Source organism: Emys orbicularis, chromosome 7, assembly GCF_028017835.1.
Source record: "Emys orbicularis isolate rEmyOrb1 chromosome 7, rEmyOrb1.hap1, whole genome shotgun sequence".
NCBI classification, from domain to species: Eukaryota; Metazoa; Chordata; order Testudines; family Emydidae; genus Emys; species Emys orbicularis.
The window spans coordinates 101,543,403-101,565,649 of NC_088689.1; the positions used below are offsets into that span (position 1 = coordinate 101,543,403).

Here is a 22,247-nt window from a genome sequence, read left to right on the forward strand (position 1 = left end):
GGGCTCCCCTCCTCCCAAGATGGACTTCGCTGAAAGTCACTGATTTCTGTGCTAACAAGTTCTGTCCCACGCTGTGTTCCTGTCGACTAATAAACCTTCTGTTTTACCGGCTGGCCGAGAGTCACATCTGACTGCGGAGTTGGGGTGCAGGGCCCTCTGGCTTCCCCAGGAACCCTGTCCAGGTGGACTCGCTGCGGGAAGCACACGGTGTGGAAGGGGATGCTGAATGCTCCGAGGTCAGACCCAGGAAGGTCGAAGCTGTGTAAGCTTCTTGCCCTGGTGACAATATGCTCAGAGAGAGGAGGCTCCCCCAGAGTCCTGGCTGGCTTCATACGGAGTAGTTCCAGAGCATCGACCAGGTGACTCCGTGACAGGCATCCCAACAAAGGATAGTTTGAAAGAGGACAATGAGATGGCTCTGCGGGTATTTACAGCGAGCTCCTCACAAACATAAGTGATAGCATGGGAGAAAGGATGAAGGGGCTGTTGACAAATGTAACAAGTGAGCAGTGGATGCTGCCAGTACAGGCTGATTGGGGATGGGAATTGGCTTCTTTATACTAAATGAGAGATCACAAGTGCTGGAACTAGGGGTGCTGCTGCATCCCCTGGCTTGAAGTGGCTTCCATTATGTACAGGGTTTACAATTTGGCTCAATGGCTCTCAGCACCTCTACTATACAAATTGTTCCAGCACCCCTGTGAGAGATTATAGGTCAGGTGGGGATTGGCCATGGAGGGCCTTGAAAGGGAAGAGAAGCAGCTTATGACTGATCTAGGAGAGAAGGGAAGACCAGTGAAGGGAAGCACAGAGAGGGGTGACACAGTCAAAGTAATGGCCTAGGAGAATGATCTTTGCACCAGCAAAGGAACTTACAACAAGGAGTGATCTCCCTGAGAGACTTCTGGGGGAAGAGGTAAGGTGATGTGGCTGTGTCCTCCTTAAGGGAGGTTGGTGTGAGTGAGTTTATTTGCTAATGGTGCCCATGGTGTCCTAGAGACAGGGAACAGAACAGTATCTCTGCCAGAAACAGCCTTGAGGGTTCACCTCTGAGGTCCGAAGCCCCAAGAGGTGACTGTAGGGCCATCAAACATTGACTCAGCCATTTACTGCTGTGGGCATTTGGCCTAAAAACCCATTGGGGAGGCCACAGCAGCTGTGCTAAGACTCTTATCCTTCCTGGTTCCTTTGTGGCCTTGTCACATCCTATATGGCATGTGCAGCCCCCTATATAATTTTGTAACACCCCACAGTGGTCCCTGTCCAATGCAGTAGTGCCCCACCCTAGTCCCAATCACATCTCATGAACTGGTCCCTATGTGGCCCCATAATGATCCACTGTAGTTCCTAAATAACCCCAGAGCACTCATTGGCCAGGTCCTTATACTAGCCCATAAAATCCCAGTCCCTATATGGCCTATATGTAATGCTTCTCCCTCTACCCTATGTGGTTTGTAACACCATGCCCTGGTGCCCATATGGACCCATTCTGCCCAATGTGTGGGTCCTATATAACAGGGGCTCTCAACCTTTTTCTTTTGGAGCCCCCCATGCTATATAAACTCCATGGCCCAGCTGTGCCGTCACAACTGGTTTTCTGCAAATAAAAGCCAGAGTGACATTAGTGGGTAGAAAGCTGGGCAACTGCCTGGGGCCCCATGCCACAGCGAGCCCGACACAGCTAAGTTGTTCAGGCTTCAACTTTAGCCCCAGGTGGCAGAGCTCAGGGCCCGGGGCTTCAGGTCTGCACAGCAGGGCTTTGGCTTTCTGCCCTGGGCTCCAGTGAGTCTAACGCTGATCCCTGGTTGAAAACTGCTGCTATATAATGGCCCAGCCTAAATGCTGCACCCTAGTGCCTATATAGCCTAATAGTGTCCCACACGCAAGTCCGTATGGTCACATGACACCCAGCGTATGGGTCCCATGTGGCCCTATGACGCCTTGCCCTGGTACTTGCCGCCTCTCTATTTTTCGTTCTCTCCCTCGCTGGTGTGGAATTCGCCCCTGCTCCATCCCTCGCTTCCGCGCCTGCGTAGAATCCCCCGCTCATTTGCATGGTGGGCGGGGCTTTCCCAGCAGCCGGGCGGGTCACGTGCCGCGGGCATTTCCGCGTGCGGCGTAGTTTGCGAACGGATACAGCGGCGGCACCTGGACCCGATCCCGCCGGAGGCCCCCGCCTGGACCACGCCCCCGGCCCCGCCCCTGCCTCGGACCCCCGATTGGAGCCGGAGCCCCCTTCCGCCTCGGAGCCCTTCGAGGGGCTGGACCCGCCCTAGCTGGGCTCCCTCTCGGACAGACTCCCCGGGGCATACCCACCTGCACCCCCTCCCGATTGGGGCTGGGACCCGCCATAGGGGTCGGGACCCCCGCAGGAGTCAGAATCCCCCCCGTTCCCTATCAGAATCCTCCCTAGTGGGGGCCCCACCCCAAAGAGGCCCCCATCTCCTTGGCGCCTACATCCCCCCTCTCGGGGTGGGACCAGCTGTTGTACTGAGACACCCCCGACCCCGCACACGCTCTTATTGTGGACTGGAGTCCATCTTCTGAGCCCCCACGCAGGGGCCAGTCCTAGCCTGCGGAGCCCCCCCCCCCCCCAGCCTAGTATCCCCTGGATTCTTCTGGTTCCCAAACTGGGAGCCCCCCTCCTTGACTCCCTCCAGCCAGGGAGCCCCTACCCCCGTACCTCCTTGATTCCCAGCCTGGGACCTAGCCTGACTTCTGGCAGAAATGGATGGTAAGTGTGTACCCCCAATCCAGCAATATGGACTTTCCCCCAAATCTAGAACCCCCATTTATCTCTGGGGTGTCTCTACTCCCCTCACCCCCATCTCTGGAGGGGTGTGTGTAAAATGGGAGTCGCTGGGACAGGTGGGTGTGTGGAAGCAGCTGAGTTCATAGGGATGTGGGGGGGGAAGCCCCCCATTATTGGAGTGCTGGTTATGAATATGGGGGGCTTGGAGAGCAGCTGGGATTCCCCAGGAGCTTGGGTTTCCCCCGCTTTGTCCCATCCCCCACCGCCCATTATTTCCCCAGCGGCTGCATTTCTGGGTCCCTGCCTTGTTTTGAAAAAGTTTTGTTGTGGTGATGTCTGGTGAGACCTGCTTCCGGGACCTTGGTTGGCAGCGATTTCCCTGTTTGCTTTGGGGGTCAGGCAGGCACAGTAGATTTGGGGGCTGAAATGTGGGGCAGGGGGAAGAGAGAGGGTTTGTGTCTCTTAAAAAAAGCCAACACGTTGGGAAAAACACAGATAGTGGAATCCTTTGGCATGGAGGAAGGGCCAGGCTGGAGTTGACTGGACACTGTAGAGCAGGGAAACGGCAGGTCTAATATGATGTATTGGGCCTGTAACCCTTCATATATTAACACCTAGTTCTTATATAGTGTGGCACTTCCCATATTATCCCATAACCCAGAGCGTTTCTGTCCCGCCAACCAGGGCAGAAATACAGTGACAGAGTAAATGAAATCCTTCAAACCGGAAGTGTTTTGTTGTTATGTGCTTGAGACTTGAGGAACTTAATCTGTTTAGCCTAACAAAGAGAAGGGCTGATTTGATCGGTCTGTGAGCACTACATGGGGAACAGAAATTTGATAATGGGCTGTTCAGTCTAGCAGACAAAGGTCTCACAACTTGGAAGCTGAAGCTACACAAATTCAGACTAGAAATAAAGTGTTTCTGTTTTTACAGCGAGGGGAATTAATACACTGGGACAACTTCCCAAGTGCTATGGTGGATTCTCCATCACGGGCAACTTTTAAACTAAATTGGATCTTTTTTCTAAGAGATCTGCTCTAGTTCAGTTGGGAATTAATTCGGGGCTGGCCTATGGCCTGTTCTACCAGAGTTCAGACTAGATGATCACAGTGGTTGTTTCTGGCGTTAGAATCAGCAAATCTTTGTATTGCAGTAGCATGTAGGAGCCCCAGTCATGGCCCAGGACCCCTTGTGCTGGGTGCTGTACAGACCCAGAACAGAAAGATGGTCCCTGCCCCAACAAGCTGACAATTCCTACTGAATTAACCCCGTGAGTGGCTCATGTGCTGGGTGCATCCCCCAGATGTGTAGCTCACTAGAACTGTACCACCTACAGACTCCAGTCAAGATTCTCTTCTGCCTAGGTACTTTTCATGTAGACGTACTCGGTGTTGCTTTCCTTAGAAATTCCGGGGTGGCGGAGCGGGGAGGTTTGGGCAGCTGGGCCTGTAGGCTCTGGAGAAGGGTTTGCGGCTGAGCCAGCCACCCATTTTGGCTGAATGGCTCAACATGAAACAGCTGATTGTGTGGCTGTTTTGGGACAGTCATCATTAGGTTTCAAAGTTAACGTGTCAAGTATCAGAGGGGTAGCCGTGTTAGTCTGAATCTGTAAAAAGCAACAGAGGGTCCTGTGGCACCTTTAAGACTAACAGAAGTATTGGGAGCATAAGCTTTCGTGGGTAAGAACCTCACTTCTTCAGATGCAAGTCATCTGAAGAAGTGAGGTTCTTACCCACGAAAGCTTATGCTCCCAATACTTCTGTTAGTCTTAAAGGTGCCACAGGACCCTCTGTTGAAAGTTAACGTGGTGATTGTGTGGGGGGAGGGCAAGAGCATGTTGGTGACAGTCTGTTTTTAAAGGGCTATTTTTTCACAACCCAGAGACTAGAAAGGATGGATATATCTGTATAACAAACTCTGTTTTCCACACCCCCATCAATTCAGGCTATCCCCACCCCAGTTCTCTGCTCCTCTCTGGCCCTTGTAGGCTCAGAAGTGGGGAACTACAACAAGCCCTAGAGGTCACCAGTCCTCATGTCAGGGCTTCTGTTGAGGGGTTGGGAAGGAATTTCTCTCCACCCCACACAGCCGCCTTGAGGAGGTGGGGTACTGGGCTGATGGAGCCCACTGGTTTGACCTGGTACAGCTAAGCCTAACACTTCCAAGTACCTTAAATAGCCAGACCCTGCCACCAAAACCAGAAGCCCAAATACCACTGGGGCAAGACCTTAGGGTTAAAACAAAGAACACCACCTTTTCCTGCTGCTAATAGTTATTTATTAGGTGTATTGCGGTAGCACCTAGACTCTTTTCCCCCTCCCCACCCTCCTGGCTGAGGTCAGGGGATGGTGCTGCCTAGACCTCTGGCTGAGACACAGCGCCCCCAGTTGTGCTGGGCATGGCCCAGACACACAGCAAGGGACAGGCCCTGCACGAAGAGCTTTCAAACCTTGTCTAAGGTAAAAGGTTTTGCCAGATATGTTGGCAGAACCCACAACGCGGCCAGCGCAGTGGAGACATCTTTGCTAGTATACCCTGCCTAGTGTAGACAGGGTGTTGAAAGACATGGGGTGAGAGGGGAAACTGAGGCACGGAGAGGGAAAGGGACTTGCCTAAAGTTGGTGGCAGACCTGGGAATAGAACCCAGGTGTCCTGAGTCCCAGTCCAGTGCCCTAGCCACTCACCCTGGTGCAGGGCAGGGATTGTCTTTCAGTGTGTGTCTGTGCAGCACCAGACATGGTGGGGGACTGTGTGGCTCCTGGCATCACAAGGTGTTCCCAGTCTTGGCCAGGGCCTCTAGACATTTCTGTAATACGAGTAATAATAATGGAACAGGTTATTCTGTTCCTGCTCTCTGTTATACTCCCAGTCCTAGGCGCTGATTCAGCAGAGTGCTTGTGTGTAATTCTATCCAGCATGAGAATTAGTATTGCTGTGTATTTCATATGTGCTGGTAGCACCAGGAGCCCCAGTCCCACAGCAGAACTCCATTGCGCTAGGCGCTGTACAAAGAGAACAAAGATATTCCCTGCCCCAGTGAGCTGGCTGGGAGTTACTGCAATGACTTACTTTGAACTCGGGCTACTTGCAAGGCTGGATCAGGCCTGAAGTCCTTCTAGCCCCATGGCTGACCATGGCTGTGAAACCAGCTGCTTCAGAGGCAGGCACAAGACGCCCCCATGGGAGCAGCTGAGGGGGAATAATCTGGCCCCCTTCAGTAGTCTCCTCCCAACTCTGTCCTCCCAACTTTGACCGAACAGAGAGCAGCTTCATCGCTCTGGCAGGAGGTTTGATGTCCTGTCCAAAGCTCTGTCTGATTTTACAGCCTCCGCCCTTCCAACTCCATGTAGTCTTGTTCTCCAAAGAAATGGCCAGTCCCTGCTCGGCCCCCAGCCTCAGTCGCAGCCTGTGGCAATGGGTTCTGCAGGTGAACGGTGCCGTGTGTGGAAATCCTTTCCTCTGATCAGTTCTGAATTCATTGCCTTCTGATCTCAGCCAGGACTCGATTCAGGGCATGCCTATGGCCTGTGTGAGACAGGAGGTCAGCCTATCTCAGGGGGCCCTTCCGGCCTTAGAATCTATGACTGTCCTAGTGCTGCCAGAAAGCAAGGGATGCTCCCAATCTCCTCTTTACCATCCTCAGCTCAGATCCAAGGTGAGCAGTCCCCACTGCTCTAGGCCTCTCAGCCTACTAGGAGCCCCCTGTGATTTTGGGCCCTGTGAGAGGCGGCGTTCCCAGTGCGCTGTGTGACTGCACCATTGGTTTATATGCTGGCATTGGAAGACCCTTCATCCCGCTCTTAGGGAGTTGTGTAATGTGTTTGCTTTTTGACTGCTGCTTTTAATCAATTCGTCCCATCAGACGCCTCAACCCTTGGTCTAATGCACTTATTCAATATTATTTGTATTATGGTTGTAACTCAAGGTTCCAACTGAGATCACGGTCCCCCCATGTGCACAGCTGAGGGGGGGTGAGAGGGGCCATCCCGTTGTGCCAGGCACAGACACACAGTGAGACGGTCCCTGCCCTGGAGGAGCTCACAGTCTGAATAGACGAAGGGTGGGTGGGGAGTCAGAGGCACCAAGAGGGGAAAAGACTTGCCCAAGGTCATGCAGCAGCTCAGTCGCAGATCTGGGAATAGAACTCAGGAGTCCTGACGCTCAGGCCAGTGCCCCTATCCACTGGACCACGCTGCCTCTTAATTCTTGTCAGTCATGTATCATAGTAGATTTCAAGGCCAGAAGGGACATTGTTGTGATCATCCAGTCTGACCACCTGCATAACCCAGGCCAGAGAACCATTCCCAGCCATTCCTGCCTCCAGCCCAGATCTGGTGGTTGAGCTAGAACACTGGTTTTAGAGTGACGTGTGAGCTGGATCGAAAGACCCCAAGTAATAGACACTCCACCCAGTCCTGGAGTCAGCTGTTCTAATGGTTAATCCCCCTTCCTGTTAAAAATTTGCAACTTATTTCTGGTCTGAATTTGTCAAGCTTCAGCTCCAGGCCATTGGGTCTTGTTCTGTCTTTGGTCTGCTGATTTAATGAGTCCTCTGCTCTCTGAAATCTCCTCCACATAGAGGTGCTTAAAGCCCAGGTTCGAATCAGTTCTTATACTTTGCTTGGAGAAGCTAAACAGACAGTGCTCTCAAGTCCTTTGCTGTGGGGCAGCTTTCTAGACTCATCCTGATCTGTCTCTGTAGTTTCATACTGAGTGGATAACATTCAATGATTTTATTTAAAAAAAAAAAAAATCAGTTTTTTTAATTTTTATTTTTATTTAAATTATACGTTTTCTTTTTCAAAATAAACCTGGTTAAATGAAATCTGAATTTAATACAAAATATGTAAAACCTATACATTTATTATAATCTTTTAAAATGTTATTAAATAAAAATATGCTGAATCCATGAGATTCTATTAAAAAAAACCCTTTGAGTTCAAGGCTGCCTTTCTGTATAAAGAAAGAATCAGGGGGAAACATCTAACTTTTGAGTTCAGGCTTTAGAAATATGGCACAATACGTCAGCCTAAGTAATATGGGAGCCTGTCTCATTTTAAAGAGACTTAGGTGAGACTAGGAATTTAAACCCCAGTCTCTTTCACTTAGGCATGTTTGAAAATGTTCCCAGGCTGACCTGAAACAATCAGTTTAATTCACTGACTACAGTTAATCCCTCTGTTTCTTTAATTTAGTTGTAAGCGTGAAACATGTTTTGATAAGAGAAGTTTATGGATCCAAAACATTTAAGGTTTTGTTTAATAAAAATGCATTTTAGATGCTGTTGTGTATTTAATTAAATTCCAGTTACCCTCCTAATGCGTCTTGACACAAATAATGAGCAAAAAGTTAATTATCTAGTAAATAAGCTATATATCTTTTACTATTTTCTAACATGCTGAAGATGTTCAGTTAATAAGAATCTGAAAATATTAAGCTATATAATTGCTAAAATAAATGCATATTGTTATAGTGTATTCTCTTAGGCAGCAAAAAGATGTACCAAATCTAGCATAAAGGCTCGGTTTAGTTGTAACTCAGCTTGTTTTAATGAGAGGGCACCTTTCTTTAGAAAATTACTGAAGTACAAATGGAAAAGTTTATGAAAATGGATGATTGAAATTGAGGCTTTCCACTTCGTAATTTAAATCACCTTGATTTTAAATCAGTCCACTCTGGTTTCCTAGAGTTTAAGGACACAAGAGACCATCAGATCGTCCAGTCTGACTCTCTGTAGAACACGGGTTCATTATCACCCAATTCTGCTCGTATTGAGCCCAATGCGTTTGAGTCCTCAGGAGACTAAATTGTTGTGAGCCCCAGGCAGAGAACAGGGAAGACCGAGGAGCCCACAGTGCCCAAGGGCCCTGTGCTGGCAGGGAATTGATGAGGTGAGCCATGCCCAGCTGATCCCAGGAGGCGACCTGCACCCTATGCTGCAGAGGGAGGTGAAAACCCCCAAGGTGCCTGCCAATCTGGCCTGGGAGAAAATCCTTCACGACCCCCAATCTGGTGATGTGCTGAACCCTGAGCATCTGGGCAAGGTCCACCAGCCAGGCAGCTAGAGAGGGGATTTGATACCACCTCAGAGCACTGGCTCACCCCATCCAGTGTTCCAGCTGGGCTGATCTCTGGTGCTTCAGAGGAAGTCAGAAAAAAATCCCCAACCCAGACATAAGAACGGCCATACTGGGTCAGACCAATGGTCCATCTAGCCCAGAATCCTGTCTTCCGACAATGGCCAATGCCAGGTGCTTCAAAGGGAATGAACAGAACAGGTAATCATCAAGTGATCCATCCCCTGTTGCCCATTCCTAGCTTCTGGCAAACAGGTCCATATGTAATATTCACCTCCCTCTGTGATGATCCACAGAGGATGGGAATCTCGCAGCTCCCAGCTACGCAGCCTAGCTCTGTAGCTCAAACTGTAATGACACTGTCCTAGTCTAAACTAGAAAGGATTTGTCAGTATTGCTATACCAGTACAGTCATGCCGGTAAACCTTTCTAGTGGAGACTCTGCTTATACCGGCAAAACACTCCTTATACCAGTTCCCTGAGCAAAACAAGCCACTGACAAGAGGACTGTTTTATCATTATTATCATCAGTGCTCTGAGTCTGTTTGCTGCTATAACCGTGTCTGCATTGGAGCTTTTGCTAGTATAAAATGTTGTTAACAAATCTCACCCATGAGTGACATTGCTTTACCAGCAAATGTTTCGAGTGTCAATCTGGCCTCAGCCTTTTAGCTCGGGAAGTCCCCTGTTCAGTCCCTGGGCTCAGCCAGGATTGGGGCTGTCCTGCATGTGTGTATTTTACATACACCCTCCCCTGTATGCACCTCTCGGGTATATACACAGGGAACAGAAAGTACCTACATGGGGACAGAAATTGGATAACATGAGGGCTCTTAAGTTCGGCAGTCAGAGGTGTAACGTGATCCAGCAGCTGGAAATAGAAGCCTGCGGAATGCAGATCGGAAATAAGGCAACATATTTTTACCAGCGAGGGGAATTCACCATTGGACCAACTGTGGGCTGTGGTGGATTCTCCATCACTGGCAATGTTTAAATCAAGATTGGATGGTTTTCTAGAAGATCTGCTCTGTCCTGGATGAATTAATTCTGGGCCGGCCTATGTTATATATAGGGCCCTACCAAATTCACGTTCCATTTTGGTCAATTTCACGGGCACAGGATTTTAAAAATCATTAATTTCATGATTTCAGCTATTTACAGCTGAAATTTCACAGTGTTGTAATTGTTGGGATCCTGACCCAAAAAGGAGTTGTGAGGGGGGTTGCAAGGTTATTGTAGGGGGGGGTTGCGACACTGCTACCCTTCTGCGCAGGTGCAGGCGGCGCTGCCTTCAGAACTGGGCAGCTGGAGAGCGGTGGCTGCTGGCCGGGAGCCCAGCTCTGAAGGCAGAGCCGCCGCCAGCAGTAGTGCAGAAGTAAGGGTGGCATGGTATGGTATTGCCACCCTTACTTCTGCACTGCTGCCTGCAAAGCTGGGCCCTCTGTCAGCAGCCGCCACTCTCCGGCTGCCCAGGTCTGAAGGCGGCAATGCAGAGGTAAGGATGGCATGGTATGGTGTTGCCACCCTTGCTTTTGCGCTGCTGCTGGTGGGGCGCTGCCTTCAGGACTGGGTACCTGGCCAACAGCTGCTGCTCTCCGGCTGCCCAGCTCTGAAGGCAGCGTAGAAGTGAGGGGTGGCAATTCCGCAATCCTCCTACCATAACCTTGTGACCCCCCTGCAACTCCCTTTTGGGTCAGGACTTCCAATTTGAGAAACGCTGGTCTCCCCTGTGAAATCTGTATAGTATAGGGTAAAAGCACACGAGACCGGATTTCACGGGGGGAGACCAGATTTCATGGTCTGTGATGCGTTTTTCATGGCTGTGAATTTGGTAGGCACTAGCTATACATGACATCAGACTAGATGATCGCAGTGGGCCCGTCTGGCCTTACAGACGAAGGACACTCTCTCCGTCTCCCCTGTACATCTCCCCTGTACATGTGTGCGTGCTTGTCACCCACTTTGCAGACAAGCAGGACACAAAGGCGGTTCCTGCTGGCATCCGAACGTTGATGGCTTTTGCAGAGAGATTTGGGAGGGAGGGGGTACTGGCCCCAGGGGTCAGTGGGGAGGCATAGCTTGGTTGTCTCTGGAAGAAGGCGGGAAAAAAACCTTGCTGCCTCCCAGACTCCTAGTCCCCACTCCCCTCCCAGAGCTGCAGCTAGAACCCAGGAGACTGACACATCACCAAATGTTCCCTGAAACTTGAATGGACCTGCATGTGGAGGCAGCCCAGTGCATAAAGCACAGGACTCCTGGGTTCTTTTTGTCACCTTGGGCAGGTCCCTCCCCCTCTCTGTACTTCAGTTTCCCCTCCCACCCTTTCTTTCTGTGTAGGTTATTAGATCTCCAGAGCAGGGACTGTCTCTCACTGTGTGTCTGTGCAGCAGCCCTGATCTCAGCAGGGTCTGTGCAGCGCCCGCCATGACGGGGCCCTGAGCTCGGCCGGGGTCTGTGCAGCGCCCGCCATGACGGGGCCCGGAGCTCGGCCGGGGTCTGTGCAGCGCCCGCCATGACGGGGCCCGGAGCTCGGCCGGGGTCTGTGCAGCGCCCGCCATGACGGGGCCCGGAGCTCGGCCGGGGTCTGTGCAGCGCCCGCCATGACGGGGCCCGGAGCTCGGCCGGGGTCTGTGCAGCGCCCGCCATGACGGGGCCCGGAGCTCGGCTGGGGTCTGTGCAGCGCCCGCCATGACGGGGCCCGGCACTACTGTAATGCCCGTAATTCATAGAGATGAGAAGTCCCCATCTAGTTCCGTTCTGTCCCCTCCACTTCAGCACCCAGGGCAGGATTGTCCCCCAGGACTCCAGTTCTCTGTCCTCCCTGTGCTGGGCTCCTGCCACTCCCCTGGCTGGGGGACTGTCGGCCCAGCCTCTGGTCACAAGATTCTTGCACAAAACAGATGACGTCAAGGGGAAAGAATTGTGTTCCCTCTGCCCCTCCCCCTGCATCCCAGCAGCTGCAGCATGCTGGGAGGGGGCATGGATCCTAGGGGACCAGGGCTCCCCATTCCTGGAGCTGGCAGGCCTGGGATCAGTGGGTACGTATGGGGCAGTGGTTAGAATATTGCCCCCCACCCCTCATTATTTCCACTTTAAAAACTTAGTGCTGAAACAGGCAGAAAACTCCCTTCAGGAGCCCTTCACTCCTGCCCCGCAGCCCCCTGCTAGGCCAGTCCTGGGCTCCCCAAACAGCTCTGCTGGAGCCCCTCACTCTTGCCCCGCAGCCCCCTGCTAGGCCAGCCCTGGGTTACACCTCCCCTCTCCCACCACCTGTGGGTTTTGAGTTGAAATACAGTTTCTGTTGTTCTTCCTCTTCCTAAATTGCTGCCTCCCTTGGTCCCTGCACAGGCCCCATAAATCACCTCCCACTAGCAGTGCTGCTGGGACAATGGTACCTGGTTAATGAGTGAGCTGGGCCCCTTGGGAACCAGGGTGCAGCTCCCAGCTCTGCAAACAGAAACTAAGGGCACTAATTGCTGGTCTGAGCCGAGCTGGGAGCCCTGGGCTGGGCAGAATCAGGCTGCAGTCCTGGAGGCTTCAGTGGGTGCTGGGGGAGCTCAGTAGGGGGTGCTGTCCCCTCACAGTCAGTGCTGGCCCCAGTGCCCCTGCCTGGTGCTAGGGGGCACAGTGCTGCAGATGCGGCCAAGGCTGTGATGTCTTCGCCCAGCAGAGGAGTGGGGAACGAGGGCAGCATTGGCTGCTTGTACGTATCAGGGCAGCGCCGGTCTAGTCCCACTTAGAATCATAGAATATCAGGGTTGGAAGGGACCTCAGGAGGTCATCTAGTCCAACCCCCTGCTCAAAGCAGGACCAATTCCCAACTAAATCATCCCAGCCAGGGCTTTGTCAAGCCGGGCCTTAAAAACCTCCAAGGAAGGAGACTCCACCACCTCCCTAGGTAACGCATTCCAGTGCTTCACCACCCTCCTAGTGAAATAGTGTTTCCTAATATCCAACCTAGACCTCCCCCACTGCAACTTGAGACCATTGCTCCTTGTTCTGTCATCTGCCACCATTGAGAACAGCCGAGTTCCATCCTCTTTGGAACCCCCCTTCAGGTAGTTGAAGGCTGCTATCAAATCCCCCCTCATTCTTCTCTTCTGGAGACTAAACAATCCCAGTTCCCTCAGCCTCTCCTCATAAGTCACGTGCTCCAGACCCCTAATCATTTTTGTTGCCCTCCGCTGGACTCTTTCTAATTTTTCCACATCCTTCTTGTAGTGCGGGGCCCAAAACTGGACACAGTACTCCAGATGAGGCCTCACCAATGTCGAATAAAGGGGAACGATCACGTCCCTCGATCTGCTGGCAATGCCCCTACTTATACAGCCCAAAATGCCGTTAGCCTTCTTGGCAACAAGGGCACACTGTTGACTCTTATCCAGCTTCTCGTCCACTGTGACCCCTAGGTCCTTTTCTGCAGAACTGCTGCCTAGCCACTCGGTCCCTAGTCTGTAGCAGTGCATGGGATTCTTCCGTCCTAAGTGCAGGACTCTGCACTTGTCCTTGTTGAACCTCATCAGGTTTCTGGTTCTCAGCAGCTCAGTCTTCTCAGGAATTCCCTGTTGGAGCCTTTGCTCCATGGAGGTGCTCTGTGGAGACGGGGGGGCTCAGGGCTCTGCCTGAGAGGTGATTGGGGCACCCAAAACCACGGCTCCTCTCCCAGAGCCAGGAATGAGACCCAGGAGTCCTAACTCCCAGTCCACTGCTCTAACCACTAGTCACTATTCCCCTCTTAGAGCTGGGACTAGAACCCAGGAGTCCTAGGACTCAATGCTGACCTGCCTGCATCTCCGCTGGGTCGACGCTCCGGACTTACGTTGGTATAACTACATTGCTCAGGGATGTGGGAAATCCACCCCCCGGAGCGATGCAGTTACACCGACTTAACTCCCAGGGCAGACAGCGCTGAGTCAACAGGAGAGCTTCTCCCACCGACCACTCCTGCCTCTTGGGGATGTTGAGTACCTACGCCGAGAGACGCTGCAGCACTGGAAGCATGGATGAGCCCTATGTGACAATGCCCCACTCCCTCCCCACTTGGAAGGATTTGGGTGTGTCACTGGGCAGGGTCCTTCACAAACCAGGCCCTGATCACCCCATGCCTGAAATCCACACATCACCTGGCTGGGGCAACGAGCACCAGGGAGAAAGCATGGGATTGTCTTCCCAAAGGAAGCAGCCAGAAGCCAGGTGCCTGGGGGTGTTCAATGGGAAAATCCTGTGCCATATAATTTACAAATGACCCACCCCAGAAGTGGCTGCATCTCAGTGCCAGGCAAGGGATCCCTTGGGTGTGTTTCTGAAAGATGTGTGCTTGGGAGGGGAAGCTCTCTGTAACAGGGTTTGTCTGGTGCTTGCTGTTACCCAGAGTTGGAGGCCTCTCTGGTCCTGTAGGAATGACATGTCTAGTGTGCAGACCATTCTATAGCTGCTATAGAAACCATGCATCATTTCATTCTCCAACAAAATGCAGCCACTTCTAGGGTGGAGCATGGCAATGTATAACAGCCACACAACAACACTGCACATGGGTGTCTGCGGTGAGTAAGAACAGCTGGAACTGCTGGAGCATCTAGGGAGAGCAATGGAATTGCCTGAGCTGGACATTCCCAGGACAGTGGGGTTGAGAGGTCAGGATCAGCACAGTGTCCCCTAGTGCTGCACTGGGGCATCTGTGCCAGCCCTGACTGCGATGGGAGAGAGCCTGTTCCCTTCAGCACTCAGTATTTCTCTTGGAGGTGTACCAGCTGCATCCTGACCTGGCAGTGCCTGCAGTCTGGGTGCCCTGTGACAACTGGGAGTGGTGCCAGAGTAGCACAGGCCCCATGTGAGTTACGGGAAAGAGGAGCAGGCTGTGGGAGCTGGGACTTTCCTGTCTCTGGGACAGGATCTGAGATCAGGAGCTGTTAACTCCCCGTCACGAGCCCCCTGCGCTGCCTGCCCAATTCCCCAAATCCTCATGCTGCCTGGACATCAAGGGGTGAAATAGCCCCGAGTGCAGGTGCACGTCACTTGGCATGTGAACCCTGTGTCCAGGCCACCTCCCACCCCAGCAGATTCCGTTCTTCCTCCCTGAATAACCCCCTTCTGTTTTAACCCCATTCACCATTTTCTTTTATTTCTAATTCCAAATGACTATGCAGCTGCTAGCCAGCCCTGTGCCTACCCCAGAGGCAGTTGGATCTCACCCCCACTCTTTCCCCTGGGGCAGCATGAGCCCCGTTGCTGGAGGGCAAGTCAGGATTCTGGGCAGCATGGAGGACTGGTCTCATAGAAGCATGTAATAGGCATGGGGAGTGAGAGTGGAGAGGGGATGAGGTGCAATGCCAGGTATGGACACTAGGTGGAGCTGATTGATTACAAGAAATCTGTTTTCCCAGTTAGGGCCCTTGTATGGTCCCATCTGCCTCCTGTACCTCTGGAACTCCCTGCTGCAGGAGGTTGCTAAAACCCTGGCTCTATCATGCCAATAATACCTCCCATTCTTGCCTTTCAGACCTGCTGCCACTTGTCCTCCTCCATCAGGACTGGGGCCTCCAGGGTGAGTCATGATTCAACTTGCATATTTAAATTGAATGTAATTAACAAAATTATGATTGTTAATAATGTATTTCACTAGCAACTGCTCTCCAAGGCTGTTAGAGCTGTCGAAGCACTAGTCCCTTGCAAAACCATCTCAAGCACTAGAGATTATCCCCGTAGAACCCAGGAGTCCTGGCTCCCAGCACCTCCTGCTGTAACCCACTTGATCCCACTCTCGTCCCAGAGCCAGGAATAGAGTGCAGGAGGCCGCTGTGCTGCAGTGAGTGGGGCAGGGGCTCAGTAGGGAGCACTCTCTCCTCAGAGTAAGTGCTACCCCAGTACCGCATCATGTCTCTAGGGTGTGCCGTGGTGCTAGAAATGCCATGAATTGCATGAGACACAAGTGACACTACATCTCAGCACCAGGTGAGGGATCCGTGTATAAACAGCCCCCTTACCCCTCCCCAGAGGCGGCTACATCTCAGCACTCCGGGATCCTGGTGCCAGGGGTTCCCCTGCCTGGTGGGGTGGGAGTTGGGATGACTCATCATGGACTCTGGATTAGTCACATTGTGAGGTGGATTCCTGCAGCGGAAGCTGCAGTCAGTGGTTGTGCCCTGTGTGACAAGGTTCAAGACTGGCTCTGGCTGGAGATCTCCTGGGGACTCCCATCTCCTCCCTGCAGGGCTGCTGGCCTAATGCCAGCAAAGTGTGATGTGAGGGGCTGTACATTCCACTGTTGCATTAAAGCTCCAGTCAGGGGAAATCCCCAAGAGGGAGTAGCTGCCCCAGACTTGACAGGGCTGTGCTGAGATGTGGGGTCAGGGGGCTGTTTATATAGGGATCCCTTGCCCCATGCCGAGCTGCAGCCACCTTTGGGCTGGGGGCATAGGGGCTGTTCAAAAGGACTCCTGGGTTCTGTCCAGTTCTGAAAGAAGAGTGGGATCTAGTGGATAGGGCAGGAGGGGCTGGGAGTCAGGACTCCTGGGTTTTATTCCCTAGTTCGGCCACTGACCCAATCCATGTGACTCAGTTTCCCTCCATGCTCCATGGGATTTATGTCCCTCACGCTAAAGCCATTGCTGATTGCAGAGGTGTGGGCGATGCCGAGGGTTGGTCTGTCCTTCGCTCACGTCTGTCTCTCTGTGCCCCCAGAGCCCACCCCCAGCAGCACCCCCTACGTGGAGATCATCGAACAGCCCAAGCAGCGCGGCATGCGCTTCCGCTACAAGTGTGAGGGGCGCTCGGCCGGCAGCATCCCTGGGGAGCGCAGCACCGACACCACCAAGACCCACCCCACCATCAAGGTCAGTCCCCGCCCCAGTGCACCTCTCCCCCACACTTCACCCTCAAGATCAGCCCCTCCCCACACTCACCGACAAGGTCTTTGCACCTCCAGTGCCCCCTCCTCTGCCCCCTATGCATTCCCAATCTCTCACCTCTGGGTGGGTGGCCTGGACCCCCTAATGAAATCCTGGGGAATTGAGCACTGCCTAGTGGATAGAGCAGAGAGCTGGGAGCCAGAACTCCTGGGTTCTATCCCTAGCTCTGGGAAGGGAGTGGAGTCTCGTGGGACAGAGTAGGCGGGGTGAGGGTGAGCTGGGAGCTAGGTTCTTTTTCTGGCTCTCTGGATTTGCTGCATGACCCCAGGGTATGCTGCTCCCCCACTCTGTGACTCACTTCCCCCCCCCCATGAGATTGGAGGAGGGGCTCTGAGTGTTAACACTCCCATGCTCCCACGTGGAGTGGGACCTCAACAATGCCTGATGCCAAAGGGGCCAGACCCCTGCAGCTGCTGCCCCCTGGAGGCTCATGGATGCAGTGAGTTTGGAAGGTCTCAGCCTGATTTCCAGTGGGGAATGGCGGGGAGGGGCTCCTTTCTAGCCCTGCTGAGGATCCTTGGAGCCCCTAACCTTTGCCCCCATCTCCCACCCCCAGATCAATAATTACACAGGCCCCGGGAAGGTTCGTATCTCTCTGGTGACCAAGGACGCCCCCCACCGACCCCACCCCCACGAGCTGGTGGGCAAAGATTGCAAGGATGGCTACTATGAGGCCGAGCTATCACCTGAGCGCAACGTCCACAGGTGAGCCCGGACGCCTGAGTTCAATCCTTTGGTAGGGGCGTGGGGTCAGCTGCAGTAGGGATGGGAGGCTGGAGTCAGGACTCCTGGGTTCTGTCCCTGGAATTCGGGGAAGGGTGGGCGTCGAGTGGGTTAAAGCCATGTGGTGGGGTGGGGAGCCGGGCATCAGGACTCCTGGGTTCTATTTCAGGCCTGGTCTACACTGGCGGGGGGATCGACCTAAGATACGCAAGTTCACCTAAGAGAATAGCGTAGCTGAAGTTGACGTATCTTAGGTCGACTTACCTCGTGTCCTCACGGCGTGGGGTCAACTGCCGTCGCACTCCCGTCGACTCCGCTTCCACCTCTCGCCGCGGTGGAGTAACAGGAGTCGACGGCAGAGCGATCGGGGATCGATTTATTGCATCTACACTCGACGCGATTAATCGATCCCCGATAGATTGATCACTACCCGCTGATCCATCGAAGTAGTGTAGATGTATCCTCAGCTTTGCTGCTGATTCGCTTTGTGGGAAACTGGCACCGCGAGGGGAGGGGACTTACCCAGGATCTCGCAGCAAGTTGGGCAGAGCTGGGGACGGAACCCAGGGGTCCAGCCCCCCATCCTCCCCGGGGCTGGGCTGGCACCATGCAGGGAGGGGCTGTGGGTAACCCCTGCCTGCATCTCAGCTTCCAGAATCTGGGCATCCAGTGTGTGAAGAAACGGGAGCTGGACGAGGCTGTGGCACAGCGCATCCGCACCAACAACAACCCCTTCAATGGTGAGTGAGGGACTGCCTGGGCGTGGGGCAGAACCAACCACAGCCCCTTCCATGGGAGGAGGACTGCCTGGGGGTGGGGCAGAACCAACCACAGCCCCTTCCATGGGGGGAGGACTGCCTGGGGGTGGGGCAGAACCAACCACAGCCCCTTCCATGGGGGGAGGACTGCCTGGGGGTGGGGCAGAACCAACCACAGCCCCTTCCATGTGGGGGGGGGAGGGATAGCTCAGTGATTTGAGCATTGGCCTGCTAAACCCAGGGTTGTGAGTTCAATCCTTGAGGGGGCCACTTAGGGATCTGGGGCAAAAATCAGTACTTGGTCCTGCTAGTGAAGGCAGGGGGCTGGACTCGATGTCCTTTCAAGGTCCCTTCCAGTTCTAGGAGATGGGATATCTCCATGTGGGGGAGGACTGCCTGGGGGTGGGACAGAACCAACCACAGCCCCTTCAATACGGGGGAGGACTGCCTGGGGGTGGGACAGAACCAATCACAGCCCCTTCGATGCGGGGGAGGACTGCCTGGGGCTTGGGCAGAACCAACCACAGCCCCTTCGATGCGGGGGAGGACTGCCTGGGGGTAGGGCAGAACCAACCACAGCCCCTTCGATGTGAGGGGGGACAAACAGGAACCCTTTGATGGGGAGGGGTCAGAGCCAGTAACAGCCCCTTCCGTCAATGTGGGAGGGGGAGAAATTGCCCAGGCAGGGTTGGAGCCAAGGGTCCCAGGAGAGGGGAGGTGGGGACGGGGATCTCAGCCACCCTGTGTGAGTCTCATTCCCCCCCTTTCGCCCCCACAGTGCCCTTGGACAACCAGAAGGGGGACTATGACCTGAATGCCGTGCGGCTCTGCTTCCAGGTGTGGGTGCAGGACCCTGTGGGCACTGGGCACCTCGTCCAGCTGCCCCTCGTGGTGTCACAGCCGATCTACGACAACCGTGAGCCCTGGAGGGAGGGGGCCGGGCCCAGCTGGGGAGGACAGAGGGATTGGAAGTGGGGGCCTGGCCCAGCTGCAGGGGTGGGGGGTCACAAGCACAGCAGTGGGGGAGAGGGTACCTAGGGGAGGGTCCTTGGCCCAGAGATTGGAGGAGTTGGTGGGGGTCCCTGGAGCAGCAGTGGGGGGTGGTACAGGAGGATGGAGGGGCTGAGGGTTGCTGTGGGGAGGGGGTCCCTAGCACATGGATATGGGGGGGCCCAGTGAGAGCCCCAGGGGAAGAGACCCACCCGTGCCCCCATGTTGGTTTGTCCTGGGGTCCCTGACTCCCACTTTCCCTCCCCAGGAGCCCCCAACACGGCTGAGCTGAAGATCTGCCGGGTCAATCGCAACTCGGGGAGCTGCCTGGGGGGGGACGAGATCTTCCTGCTCTGCGACAAGGTGCAGAAGGGTGAGTGCTTGGGGGGAGCCCTGAGGCTGGAGGGGGCTCCCTGGGAGTGTGGGTGCAAGCCTGGGGCTCCTAGCACGTGTGTGTGTGTGTGGGGGGGGGGGGATGAATGGGCGTGCTGGGTCTCCACAGAGGGGGTGAGTACAGGGGTCCTCTTCTTCCATCAGGGCACAGTTGGCTTTATCCCCAAAAGCTGGATCTCCAGCCTGGCTCCCTCCACAGGGATGGTGACTCCAACCCCTCTCCCCCCCATACACTCCCACCTCCCAAGCAGCTGGTTCCATTGCTCTCTGATGAGGAAACCAGAGGTTAGAGTGGGGCGGCCTGGGGTCAGGACTCCTGGGGTCTATCCACAGCTCTGAGAGGGCAGTAAGGTTTAGTGGTTGGGGGGCTGGGAGCCCAGACTCCTGGGTCCTATCTCCAGCTCTCCCATTGGTGCCTGCAGCCCCCTCATCCCCCCCCTTTTGCCTCCCCCAGAGGACATTGAGGTCCGGTTCTTCAAGGACTCGTGGGAGGCCAAGGGCTCCTTCTCGCAGGCAGATGTGCACCGGCAGGTCGCCATCGTGTTCAAAACCCCCCCATACCAGGACCAGGCACTCAGGGAGCCGGTGACAGTGCAGATGCAGCTCCGGCGCCCATCTGACAAGGAGGTCAGCGAGGCCATGGAGTTCCGCTACCTGCCAGACGAAGGTATCAGGGGGCCTTTCCTCTAGGGGGCGCCAGCTCCACTCTGGCCTGAGGGCAGGGGGCTGGCTGGCTCCAGGAGTGGGGAATGGGACCCCACCCCGGGGCAGAGGGGAATCAGCCCCCAGGGCTAAAGGGTCATGCTCTCCCCTAGGTGACTTCCACCGCATCGAGGAGAAGCGCAAGCGAACGCGGGACACCTTCAAGAACTTTGTGCAGAAAGCGCCTTTCACAGGTGAGGCTGGGGGTGGGCGACGGTTCTTAACGGGGCAGGGGGGCAGAGAATCTGGGCGGATGGGGAGGAGATTGTGGGGGTCTCTTTGCTGAAGGGGTGGTCTCTTAGCTGGGAAGGGGGTTGGAGGGGCTGGGAAGGGGGGGCTCTTTGAGGGAGGGCAGCTCAGGAGGGTGGGTGGCTCTTGAGGGACAGGGGGGTGTGAGCCTTATAGTTGGGCTTCAGGCACCTAAGCCAAGGGGGATTGGGAGAGAGGAGACTGAACTTCGTTGTCTCCAGTACCGGTGGGGTGGAGGGGGAGGCGGGATGACATGTCTGTGGTTTTGGGAGGTGGAGCTCATTAGCCTCCTACATGGAGGGGCATCTGAGGGTGGCCTAGCTGCGGTGGGGGGGTTCTCTGCTGTGTCATCCCCCCATGTCACTGACCCTGTCTCTCCTCCCAGCAGTGGTGGTTCCGGAGTCACGTTCCCCGCGTCGGATTGCTGTCCCTGTCCGCACAGCCGTGCCCAAACCCAGTGGTAAGGGGGCTCCAGCCACATTGCGCCAGGGTGGGGAATGGGCCTTTCCCCTCTAGGGGGCACCAGCTCCAATCCAGCCCCAGTGTGGGGGGACTGCACAATCCCCCATAATGCTTCTCTGTACCATGCTGCCCTGGGGGGGAGGCACTGGGGTCCCTGCCCATGGGGTTGGCCCCCCCGCCTCTCAGCACTAACCTCTCCCTTCTTTAGGTCTCACCGGAATGGCAGGCACCATGGGGCAGCTGCCGCCCCTCCAGAAGCCACAGGCCACGGCCCAGCACCCCTCCTTACCCTTCACTGGGCCCAGCCGAGCTCCTCCTCCTCCCGCCCCCCAGATGGGCTTCAGTACAGTCAATCTGGAGGAGTTCTCCAGCCTGGGCATCTCAAGCCGGGCCCAGCCCCCACCCCCTGCTCCCGAGGCCGAGCCCAACTTTGACCCCTTCTTCCACCTGCCGTTTGAGGGCGGGGGCGACCCAACCGCCATGGAGCTGGGGGCCTTGCTGGAGGACACCACCTACACCAGCCTGGAGTCCATCAACACTACTGAGTTCCGGCAGCTGCTGAACCAGGGGTCATCCACCGAGGGTGCTGATGGGCACAGCATGCTCCTGACCTATCCCGAGTCGATCACTCGCCTGATGAGCAGCCAGCGTGGTGTGGTGGGCATGACAGGGGAGGAGCCTCAGGGCAACAGTGGGGGTGGGGGGGGCAGCAGTGCCAACAGCTTCCTCAATGGGGTCCTGGGCAACCTCCCGGAAGAGAGCCTCACCTCCATGGGGGATCTGGACTTCAGCGCCCTGCTCAGCCAATTCAGCTCCTCCTAGTGGGGATGTTGGGAAAGACGGACTGACGGTGACAATGCCCACCTGGCTCTGCGCAAGGGGACTCAGGGGTGGGTAACTGCTTATCCACCGAGAGTCCCCCCGGGGGGGATCGGACTCTGCCCTGGACTCAGTCAGCCCAGGTCCCCCATCTGGGCTGCCTGGGCCTTGTATTACTGGCTTCATTTGGCTATAGATCTCACTGTCCGCCCACCCCATGCCTCCCCAGAGCTCTGCTCTGTATCCCCCTATTCAATCCCCTGCACTACAGGGTGTTTCCCACCTGTCAGGCTGAGGGGGCAGCGCCAGGGGTTAGTTCCTCCCCGGTTGCAGGGAGGCAGGGAGAGGAGCAAAGAATAGCCCCACCCTCTTTTCACAGGAATGGAGGGGGGAGGAGCAGACAATGGACTGA

The 22,247-nt window shown here is 55.0% G+C and overlaps 1 protein-coding gene across 1 annotated transcript; it reads left to right on the plus strand.

Moving 5' to 3' along the window:
- Nucleotides 1-2,265: 2,265 nt before the first annotated feature.
- On the plus strand, nucleotides 2,266-21,945 carry RELA (RELA proto-oncogene, NF-kB subunit). Its single transcript, XM_065407579.1, has 11 exons — nucleotides 2,266-2,734; nucleotides 15,332-15,376; nucleotides 16,513-16,664; nucleotides 17,296-17,444; nucleotides 18,111-18,202; nucleotides 18,999-19,136; nucleotides 19,479-19,583; nucleotides 20,058-20,270; nucleotides 20,419-20,499; nucleotides 20,940-21,014; nucleotides 21,225-21,945. Exons 1-11 carry the CDS (start codon nucleotides 2,728-2,730, stop codon nucleotides 21,836-21,838), a joined length of 1,671 nt encoding a protein of 556 aa, XP_065263651.1. The 5' UTR covers nucleotides 2,266-2,727; the 3' UTR covers nucleotides 21,839-21,945.
- Nucleotides 21,946-22,247: the final 302 nt, after the last annotated feature.